The 12,162-nt window shown below is 35.9% G+C and overlaps 1 protein-coding gene across 3 annotated transcripts in view; it reads right to left on the bottom strand.

Annotated features, from left to right (window-relative positions):
- The window catches only part of DNAH6 (dynein axonemal heavy chain 6), a 223,660-nt gene that overhangs the window by 31,556 nt on the left and 179,942 nt on the right, over positions 1-12,162 (bottom strand). For all 3 annotated transcript variants that reach the window (XR_011558276.1, XM_070742321.1, XM_070742322.1), the window contains exons 66-68: positions 11,571-11,659; positions 8,528-8,674; positions 4,074-4,212 (exon numbers count right to left, since the gene is read on the bottom strand). Coding sequence is in view for 2 of the 3 variants with exons in the window: in XM_070742321.1 (XP_070598422.1) it covers positions 4,074-4,212; positions 8,528-8,674; positions 11,571-11,659 (375 nt within the window). In the remaining variant the exon portion in view is untranslated. The remainder of the gene's footprint in view (positions 1-4,073; positions 4,213-8,527; positions 8,675-11,570; positions 11,660-12,162) is intronic.

Raw genomic sequence — 12,162 nt, 5'->3', positions numbered from 1 at the left:
TGAAAATGGAAAATTGTATACTGGGTTTCTCCGAAAATACAACATGTTCTGAAAATAAGGCCAAGCCTGATTTATGGGGTGGGCGTAAATATATGCCCTCTCCTGAAGATAAGCCCTAGTGAAGGGGTGGTTGTGACTAGCACAGGAGGCAGCCCTTTCCTTCCCTGGTCACCTCAAGGCTGCTGGGTCCCTTAACCACGGCCCGCTGATCAGCTGATGGGGTGATGGCCGGGAATTCTGTCTCTCCAAGTGCCTGGAGATAGTTCCAGTGCACTCTTGCTAGCCCCAGCTCTGCCCACAGTGTTAGGCAACCTTGCAGCCGAGGACCCCTCTGTTCTGCAGCTCACCTTGTGGCTATGGAGCAGGCAGTGACCGTGGCTTGCCTCTGCAGGTGTTGCTTAGGCTCCTGCTACAATGAGGCAGAGAGCCAAGCGGCCCATCGGAATCGCCACCCATCGGAATCACCACCCCTCCCAGCTGCTGCTTGAGAAAAAGTCAGGCGATTGTGGAAAGCGCGTGCTTAGGATAGAAGCAAAGTGCAGCCTGTCCCTTTCAATCACTCAAAAGTGTGTGTATGTGTGTGTGTATGAGAGAGACAGAGAAAGAGGGAGAGAAAGAGAGAGAGCAGAGCTAGTAGTGGTGGTGGATGGCGATCTGGCCCTAGGTAGCAGAGGTGAGATTGCCAAGGGTGCTGGGAGTAGCAGAGCCAGAGGCAGGCAACGAAGACAAGGAGGGCATGGGGACTTGGAGCATGTTTCGCTGGAGGTTCAAGTGGCTGTATTGGGGTCTGACAGGACTCATTGGCTGATCAGAAGCTGTGAGGAAACAAAGCAGCTAGTGGCAGCTTCCCTGCTCCCACCTCTGCCTCCAGCTCCTGAGTGAAGTGGAATGAGGAGGAAACTCTTGTGGGCTGCCTTCCCCTAGCAAACGTTTTGTGCAGCAAGGAGTGGGGGGGGGGGAGAGTGCACCTAAGACCGAGCACCAGGACAAGGAATCTTTTGGCTGCACACTGCATGCAAGAAATCTTTCTCTCCTTTTGCTCCAAGAAGCTGCACAGGTGCAATGAGACTCATGAAGACTCATTTCTGGCAGAGTCTGGAGGAGAGAAAGATTTCTTGGTTGCAACCAAAAGGTTCGTTGTCATGATGCCTGAGTCTTACATGCACTCTCCGTACCACCACCCAAAAGGTTTGCTTGCCGGCTGTTTCTGCTTGGCAGGGATGGCGGGATGTTCTGTGGATTTGCTGCTGTCCTCGTTGGTAGTTGCAGGCTGATTAATATCTGCATAATTAAATAATTGCTATTTGGTAGGAAAAGTGTAAAATATGGGTACCTGTAGATTTTATAACACTTTATGACTAATGTTTTCCTTAACTATGGCAACCTTTATGAAAACCTTCACTCATTTTGCAATCATTTAAATAGAAACATGTACCAAAATGATAAACATAATAGACACCGGTAGTGCAAATTGTGACTTTCAATTTTTAGGTTAGATTTTGAAATTTTGTTTTTAAAAGCTCTTAATTCAAACAATACCCAACCTTTTAGAGCTTCATGGCAACTGTAATAACTTCATAAATATATAAGGTTGTACCTACTTTGCAATTTTCACTGAACTGCAGCGTTAAGTATATTGCTGGCCCTGCTGAACATTAACAATAGTGAAGCTGAGAGTGCCAGCAGATTGAATTCTGTGCAATAAATGTATTGAAACAGCCAGGAAAACTGCTGAGAATGAAATCGTAGTAAGAGTCTAATGCTAATTTTTACTATGTGAGTTTGTGTTTTGTCCACAAGTCAAGGCGAACATCATGCTTTTCTACAATAATGTATTGATTATTATTATACATTATTATAATGTATTGATTAAAATAATAATGAATTCATTATATAATTCTCGGGGAGGATTCCGTAAGTAGATAAAAATGCCAAGTATAAACTGAATATCTGGCTGATGGTGTGATGAACCATAATAATATATAAATAATAATTTATTGATTATTCATTTGGACATATCAGAATAATACATTTTCCCACAAGAGATACAACTCACCCTACTGGTGGTAGGGAAGTATAAAAATGTAAAACAGGAAAAAAACCATATGCTACAAAATAGAGCAAAAGAACTAAGCGAGAACGAAAATCATATTTCTGTGTCACTCCTACAATTTACCCCAATCATATTGGTTCCCAATTGTGCTATTTTCTTCAGATGAAGGGCTATATCATAAATATTTTCAAGGAGGAGCAAAACCCAGGCCTTTTCAGAAACTTAACCCCTTCAGATCGCTTAAAACAGATCCATGGAGATTTTTATATTACACGGTAACAAAATGGAGCCTAACTATACTTTAAAAGGGACTTCCTCTTACTTTTAACTATGTAGTTACTGTATCTGTTGGGTATATTTAGTTTTAGTTCCGGGAAGGAGGAAGGTTAATTATTTTCCTCAAAAAGAGGACCTATGCAGTCTGGAGCTATTGTAAATCCAGACCCCTCTCAGTTTCATCAGAGCCATTCCTTAAGAGTGCCTTTTATCAATTTTGGCTGAAGCGACAACTATGCCTTTTACTAGAAGAAAATTGCTTTAAAGGTTATACTGGTAGCCACCTTGCTTTTTGATTACCCTAGTGTGTTTTGTAAGGTGATACCTTTGAATCTAGCCTAGAAATCTCAATTAACACAGAGCTCAGTAGTCAGGCTACACTTATACTAAAAGACCTTCATTGGCTGCAAGTTTATTTCATAGTGCAAGACAGTGTGCTGGTTTATATATTTAAAGCCTCTTAGAGAGCACATTTTTCTAGATGATAAAGTAACTGGGAACTTTTTCTAAAGTCACAGTAGCTTTGCTAGTGGAATCCAGAGGTTGAGCCTTCTTTGTAATTGCCCCAATTTCTAGAATGCAGTCCCTATGGATATGGACTTAAATACAATTTGTTAGTATTTAATAATTCTGTAAAACACATGTAAACTTCATAATTTTACCCATTTTCATGCTTAATTTTACTTGCTCATTTTAACATTTTAACTGGATTGTTGTTATAATTTGCCCCCATATCTGTAGCTATTGAAAATCCTGCATTTTACTGGTAAAAACATGCACAATTAATCATTTACTGTCAAATGGACAATTTCAGGCTTTCAATTTTTCAGTTGGGAAAAATTAATTTGTTGCATAATGATATACATACAGTATATCACACACAAAAGAAATCTGTAGCTCTGAGTAATATTGATAGTTGTGCTCGGAAATGAAGATACTACATAAACAATAAAGAAACAGCACTCCCCAGATATTTTTTCAATGCAGGAAAGAATTACATTTGTCCCAGCAATTAAGTTGTTGTTATGTATTATTGGGAACTCAGTGGGATAATAATTACATCAGTGATCAGAAAACCTTGAAAATGGGTATTTAACATCCCAAACAAACCTTCTTAAATTCATTTAATCAGAAAAACATTATGATCACTCTTTCTGAGATATTCTCGGGCTCAAAGAACCAAGAGTGACATGTGGAACTACTTCTGAGTATTTCCTTTATTTTGTTGGCCTACATAAAGCAATTATCTCCAATAACTATACATACAGTATGCTCTGTGAATTGTTAGGCAGGCTTGAACTTGCTCTCTTCCTGCCCACCAGATACTCCACTGTCTCTTTGCCCCTCCCTCCTGCGATTCTGGACTATATTCCACCATATATATTCCATTCCCCAAATAAATATGTAAGTGTATCTATGAGCTAGTGATTATGACTTATAATCAACAGCCCCTTTTGTACTATGGCAAACTATTTTTAAAACTGAGAGAAGTTGGCATAATTCCATAGCTTGATACCACACAGATTTATGGGGACAGTTCAAATAAATTTCTCAGCTGATAGTCATACTGGGGGATTATATTTTTGTTTTTACCTTTAAGGTTAAAAAGTGCATTGGGTAACACAAAGTCCTTGGTCTCACATAAATAACTCTCTGACCCCAATCGCTTGCAGCAGACATTTATGATAGGTAATATGTAAGGATAAGTACAGATGTCACAAAATTATTAACTTGATACCTTTACCTGTTATATATGTGAGGGCATCCCAGGGTATTTTTCCTTCTTGGCAATAAAGATTGAGGTTTAACAAGGCACATTCTCTGTCACTGTCATTAAATTCATAACATATGTTCCAACCAAGGGGTCCAAATTTTTTCCTTTCCTTGAAGATTAGAAAAAATAATTTTTGTGGTCAGTGTTGAAGAATTTCATGACAAAAATAAGAAATCCATAAAACTCCCTGTAAGAATTATTCAGTTCCATCACATTTGTATAGTCCCCTACCCCAGATTCTATTCTGCGGGTACCTGTGGGTTATTTCATTTAGCAATAATATCAGATTTTCATCGTGGTAATGAATCAATAGAAGATATGTTTGTCCTAGAAAACTGACAAAATAGCCCCCGCGTTTATGAAGAATGAGATGAAAGAGATATTTCCACTTTAGTTGTTTTTTCTAGCCATACCTAATTTTCTCTTGAGATCTATATTACTGGAGGAACATCAGGGAACCAAAGGCTACAAACTGAATGGCAGTGATTAAGAAACTAGAGAGAATTTATATAATGCACCTCTACACACACTGATTAGAAAACAAATCAAGGTTTTTCCTGGCATTCTATTTTCAACAGTTTGAGTAAAAGCAGCAGGTGAAACTCTGGCTAGAATGTCACCCTAATTTCAGAAATCTTGGGAAAAGCATTTTTGAACAATTTTCACAAAAATACAAAAGCTGTTAAAGATGGCTACGATTAGATGCATCTTTATATTTATAAACCTTTCTTCTACATACAGCAGATACATATAGTTTTCTATTGAACCACTTGGAGAAACGAATAGATAAGGATCTTTTTTCAAAGGATGCTGCTGCATCCTTTGACAGATACAGTGAGTTTTGATGCCCAGAAGCTTAATTGTTTCAGGGTAAAGGTTTAGTGCCCTGTTGAAAACACTGCTATGCAGGACATCAGAATCAATTTGACTACATCATAGGAAATGGATGGAGAAGGAATAATCCGGTCAACAAGACTACTTCCAGATGCAAATTGTGAAACTATTAAGTCTATGAAGTATTGATGTGAAATAAATATGAATTTCATTTAGCAAAATCAAAGAAAGTAACATGGCAGCCATGTTCAATCAAGGATACAGTCAGAAATCAAGTTCAACGTAAGGAACAAATTCAGCCTGCTTAAAGTAGGCATAGGACTTGAGGAACAATTCAAATAAATAAGAAACACTGGAAACTAAAGCAAAAAAGATCATTCTTCAACTTTCTAAGAGGAAATGATCCAAAGGTTTTTAGGATAAGCTATTGTGTTTGACAAAAAGTAGTCAGAGGATGAAAGCCTGGCCAACCAGAAAGAAGTGTGATGTCTGAACACAGATTTTCAGTGTTGAACACGTAAGGACAAAAAAGATATCTCAATCAAGAATGTCAACAATGTTTTGAAAAAAATAAGAAAAATGAGAGGTATTTTTAAAATGAGAGGTAGCACCAGAAAATTTACAGCCAAGGAGGAATACTCAATCATAGAAGAGGTCTAACAATGACAAATGAGGTTAAAGGAAGATGGAAAGACTATCCTAAAACCCTTTACAAATGGGATTATAGAATGACAGAAACATTTATAGAGAGGACATATATTCAAGGGCTGATTCCACTAGAGAATGAGGTTCAAGAAACAATAGACCAGCTGTCAAATAGAAAAGTACAAGGCACAGAATTGAACTATTCAAAGCTTCAGAAGAAACCCTTAAAATTAAGAGCTTTACACCAACTAATAAGGAACAAGAAAATGTGGCATAAAGATTGGCAATAGACACAATAATTAATTAAATAATAAGCAAATTACTTATTATATTATGTTATATTATATTATTATATTATATTTATATTATATAAATCTTAGAAAAACAAGAGAACCAAACATGGACTCAAAAATGCCGAATAAACAGGCACATTCCAGAATAAGCAATGAAACTAATTATTTTAAAGGAATGTTTAGAATGAACAAGAAGCTTCTCAAGGAACTGAACTTGAAGAAACACCAGTTCAGAAAAGAGAAGAACTAAGGATGCATTTTGTTCCTGATATGTTTAACTAATTCAAAAAATACATTCAATGAACGACATGATTAGAAGGGATGATACTTGGAATCAAAAGTGGTCTTCAAACATCTAAGAAATTAGATGAAATTAAAAAACAAAATTTGAAAAAGTTCATAATGTAATTGAAAATGTGAAGTGAAAAATCTTTGTTAAATATTCAAATATTAATGTCAAAAATAAGAATTTAACAGGCCATAGTAAAGAAAAGAAATCAGCATAGACTGGTGTTCTTGGGCACAAGATCATGTAAGATCATGTGCTGAAAAAGTGAAGAAGATATTAATCTGGGGAGAAATAAAATGACAAACTAGAAATATCTTTTCTAACACTTAAAGTTAGAATGGTTAAAAATGGATCTTGTTATGGAAACATATGAAGGTAAAAGCCGGATGTTGGAAATCAGTCCTGGACAGATAAAGGCTGGTTATTCTATTGCTCAGTAAGGAGAAACTCAAATAATTATGCATGATTTGTGAGCAAATAGTGAAATACATAAATTAATATGCTTGGCAAAGCTGAGTGGAACAGAATGGGAAAACAATATGTAAGGTAGGGAGATGATTCATCAAATGTCTTTAGGAGAGCTATGCACAGATGCCGGTCAAGATGGCTGGCAATTGTCCATATAAACACCAAGGCCAAGGCCAAATTAAGGGGTAACATTTTCCTTTAATGGCCTATATGGATGAGACCTCTTTTCTGCAACAACTCTTATCACTAAAAGAGAACTTCTGATCCCAAAACACACCATGGTTGCATAGCAGATTTAAATCCAGATCTCCCCTGTGCAAGTTCAATCAGCCCTATACTTATATTCAATACTGGCTGGCTCACTTCCAGCACATGGATCATACCCAATTTTTGTTCAGGAATTATACACTATTTTTTTCTCTTCTAATCTTAGGGAAGAGAAAAAGGATTCTACTTCAAGAATTAGAGATAGTTATTTTCATTTTATAATCAGCGGGTAAGATAAGAGAAACTGAGGTATACCTGAATTCAATAAAATCAGTTTGTGATTTCAGTATGAAATCAGTATTTCATCAATATTTTTATTTAAAATTCAACATGTGTCCCTTCATTAAATATGGACAGACTCAATACAAATAAAGCTTCTGAATAGATTTGGATTTCTATTCCATAAATGTCTATACTATTTCATTGCAAAATGTTAAGAATCTGCAGGTATTATAAATATTATATTTTACTATGAGAAACTTGGATTCTCCTTTTGGTGCTTTCCAACACTCTTCATGCTTAGTTTTGTCACAAACAGCTAAGAGAATTTGAAACAAAATGGAATAGAGATGAAATTTCAACTGAGATTAACGAATTGTTACACAAATATTTATAGAGTGTATTTCCTTTCTTTTACAGCAATAAACTGGATTGGATGAAATTTAATTGAAATGTTTCTGAACGCAACAACAGGAATGCAACTCTTCTACTTGATATCTTAAATTTTCTTTAACTGAAAACATTTTTAGGTTGACTAAGATTTTACTGGAAGTTTGATATGATGATAACCTTATGAAGTAAATAAAAAGGCATTAGTCAAGGCAAACAAATTACCTTTGCCTCAAAGCCGCTTTCCCAAAGAAAAAAAGATTGTTACCACAACTACAGAAACATTAAGACATAAGGATGATGTTGGGAAGCAAACTCTGTATTGAGGATCTGCCCATCCACACCTTTAAGTCTTTTGCTTCTCCTGCCTGATATCATATTAAAAACAATTTGTGCTTCAATAAATGAAAGCACTTGATACTATTTCCTCTTTTTCCCAAGCTGTGTGCTGCAGCGAAAGTGCAGTTTGCTTTCACCAGTGATCTGTACTGAGTTTGCAGGATGTGATGATAGCTGCATGCAACACAAAGGCTACAACTCAGAGGAATGTTACCAGAATTTCTGAGCATTGCAGAAAGATTATGGATAATTTTTTGATATAAATAACAAATGAATAGAGTAGCCTTCACAAACACTTCTGTTCTGAGCTAATATACAGGTGTTAATTACCTGTGTGACCCATTCCTCAGAATGGAATGATGAATCTGAAACAATCTGGCCATTATGAAAGTGATTTATCTGTTTGTGGGGTTTAATAGTCCAGAACTGGAGAGGTTAGGACTATGTCCAGAAACCACAAATAACTTACAGTCTTTGAAGATTTATTTCAAGAAACAGTCAACTCACTTCCAGACTGATTCAATGTGTTTTCAGAGAGAATAAAAGGAACATTTTGAAGAATGCTCCAGGACTAGAATTATATGTTTTGCACATCCTTGATAAAAAAAATGTCATCACCACAATATACCTCGATGATTAATATGAATTATTTCTTAATATATTCTTAGAATAAGAGATACCTGAATAATTGCATGAAAAAAGCAAATACCAAAAATGATTTTTCTCCAGATTTTGCCCAAGATATTTTCCTCAAAAAATGAGGGAGTCATTTCTGTGAAGGCTCTTCTGATGTTTGCCCGTAGACCTTTAGGGGGTTCATTGGTTACCTGAATGGAAAAATAGATGTACACGCATGTATCAAATTGATTTTCAAATATATCTGTTAACAACTCCCAGATAGTATTCCTACGATGTTTCTATAAAATTATGTAATACGAAATAGCTATCAAGCAGTGGTAATTCACACACATCATGCCTCATTGCATTTATTCATTTGCACAGCTACAGGACTAGGTTTTCCAGTTGTGCACTGTGTTGTCGAGTTAATGCATGAATTAGTAGCTATCTGTAGGCAAATGGCACTTTCTAGTCAGAAGAAAACTCTTAGCTTTTAACCAAGTTAATATATGAGATTACTTATCCAAATGGCATATAAAATGAAAAATTACCTTCGGAAAATAAGAATATGTAAGGCAGGGGAAAAATGAATCTGCTTACATAAATGATAAATATGGAACAATTGAAGTTGGAATTCATAACATAAAGTTATTTTAAAATTGTTTTCAAATACAGGTAGTTCTCAACTTCAGACCACAATTGAGCTCCAAATTTCTGTTCTTAAGTGAGAGATTTGTTAAATGAGTTTTGTGACTTTTCTTGTCACAGTTGTTAAATGAATCATTGCAGTTGATAAGTTAGTAACGTAGTTTTTATGTGAATCTTATGTGAATTCCCCAGTTGACAAAGGTGATCCTATGACTTTGGACACAGCAAACCAGTTGCCAAGCATCTGATCATGGAGATGCTGCAAATGTTGTAACTGTAAAAAATGTCACTAAAATGAACTGTTGTAAGTTGAGGACCACATGTACCACTTGAGATACTCTGTTTTGTGAGCAGAAAAGCATTTTACTCAGAGATACAATTACTAAAATCAGTGGAAGTGGAAGATTTAATGGAAGTTAAAATCCTTTTCAGGGTAGAGATTTTCCATATTCTTGGAGAAGGCTAAATGATTATTCACACCAATATTCATTGTGGCCAATGAAGAGGAAAAGAAACATTTCTTCCCTTTTGAGGGGGTGGTCTGGAATGGTCTGTGATGTAAAACAGGACTGAAGAATGTATTCCAAATTTCAGAGGTGCTACTGCTGTATTGAACAATGACATATGAATGGTAATGAGAACCTAACACTTCTGGGAATTGAAGTGCTCACATTCTCAGTCTTTTAAAATCCTCAAACTTTTCATTCAAGAATCTATAACCAAAGTGAGGACGCTCAAAAACAATCATGTTCAGCACCCTGTCAGTCTCCCCATTCCAATAGGGTATCAGGTGCTAAATACTGAGTAAATCCCCATATGATGCAGGAAAGCATTCAGATCTATCAGCTGCCAAAGGCAGGCCATCTTAATTTGTCTACTGCCTTTGCAGAGTTTGTTGATGGCAGCAATGTGCAGCTTCACCTGACAGCAAACTGGCTGTAGCAAAGGACTCTGAGCACTGTGCTCATTTTTAGATTTCATATCTTTTGTTCCAACAGGAACAAAAGTTCAGCGCCATAGCATTACAAGGAACCTTTCTGGCAATGACATGTAGGATGGCCAGCAGGCTGGATCACATGCTAATGAAAGCTCTAGTTTGCTTTTACACTATAGTCCCAAAGAAAGATTATACATTCAGGCACCATGAGAAGGCACACAATTTTTCCTTGACATGGTCTCCTGTAGGATCACACACACACACTCCTTTCTCCTGATTTTGCTATCTGGGATGCTGATACATCCCAAACCCAAAATAAAATTATATCTTTTTTTTACATATCTAACCAGGTTTTCAATAACATTCTACATGCCATGTCTGTTCATTCATACATCACTCTGCTATGCAATTATGAGGCCTTTCTACAGATAGAGCTGTCATCTATCAATAGCAACCCAAGACCAAGGCTTGTATTCTGTTAAGGAATCCAGTCTTAGATTACATTGCTGAGAAACCTTTTTGGACCATGCAGATAAAAACTTTATTTATTTGTGGGGCTTTGCCCTCAGGACTGGTAATAACGGCATCAGGAGCAATCTTCATCATTTTTAGAAAATGACACTTCATAGTTCATAAAGCAGTTCATAATTAAACCTATGGCACCTTTACAGTATGGAAACAACAATGTTTATGGAATAACCATGCAGTTATTGCATTTGAAGGGAGCATGAATTATTTCCATCACAACTTAATATTTTTAAAATCAGATGTGATGCACTGCAGCCTGGGATGAGTCTAAACATTTTATTTATGGAAATGATCTTTTATGTAAAACACAATAAAAGAACCAAAGCATGGTCAAAAGCAATCAATTGTACAGAAATCATGGGACTATTTTTCATGGATTTGAGCAGCAGCTCTTTCGTTGACTTGATTTTAGCTTGATGGACACTAACCAATTTGAGAATCCAAGTCAGAGAAACAGCTATCAAAGGAAAAATGGGTAAAGGAAAAAAATTAAAACAAAAAACGATAATGTTCCCAGTGGCTGCTTTGTGCCTCTTTCTGATGTATGTTTGATTTGAATATTGAAGAAGATCATCTTTTTAAAATAAAACTTCCCTGGTCTTTACCAACTGAAATGAAAATTTAATATAAATTAAACAATGTAATTGCATTTAAATAAATTCTTCCACTTCATCATGTCCCTCTAGGTCCTTTCTTCCACCACTCACTGTGGTGTTCCATCATTATTTAGGTTATAAATTCCTACAGAATCTCTTTTGGGTTTTGATGTTCTTTTGTTACAATTAGATGGAACAAAGGAAGTTCTAACAGTTAGGGTGTTTGGGATGTTTTTTCTAAAGTACTCATTTTTAATGCTGCTCATTTTCTATGAGGAAGCAATTTCAGAAACAGATAATTGCAACTGCATTGAATTCAATTTGTTTTGTATGCTGGAAATAATTTATTCTGCAACTGTATTTTCCATTTTATTTTATTTTTTAAACTAGCCCTACCTTGACAGAATTCTGAAGAACAGTAACAGGGAAAGTAGTACATGGCATGGAACTCAAATAGAGTCGAAAGCTTTCATTGATAGAGGTACCTGAAAAATATAGAATTTTTAAGAATATGTATATATAAACTAATATTTTAGATAAGACAAGACATTTCTAATATAGTGAAACCAGAAACCATAAGATGCCTTATATTTCTTTCCCTGGTCTCTGAGACCTCTCTAATATCAGAGCAGAGGGGAAATGTTACAACTTCCGTGAATATTCCCATATCTAAATTTCCTCCTTCAGCTGGTATACAAATCCATTTAATAAATGTTTTGAGAGATAAAGAAGATAATCAAAGGCCTTTCTTCCTCATGTTCCCTTTTTGGAATGCTGAATTCATCAAAAATCTGAGCTTTCTAGCGGTGAAGGAAAAAATGGTTAATAGGCCAGTTCCTAAATCAAAATGCATATTAAAACTATTATGATCATTGCTCACCAACTACTATTCTTCACTTTTCAGCAGATTCTGTTAAATAAAAACTAAACATGGGAAGCAATCTGAAACCTAATAATTCTAAATTTTTCATGATGAAAGTGATCCAGG

Source organism: Erythrolamprus reginae, chromosome 2 (genome assembly GCF_031021105.1).
Source record: "Erythrolamprus reginae isolate rEryReg1 chromosome 2, rEryReg1.hap1, whole genome shotgun sequence".
Taxonomy (NCBI): domain Eukaryota; kingdom Metazoa; phylum Chordata; class Lepidosauria; order Squamata; family Dipsadidae; genus Erythrolamprus; species Erythrolamprus reginae.
The sequence above is the reverse complement of the archived record's forward strand: the minus strand, read 5'-3'. Positions and strand labels throughout refer to the sequence as shown.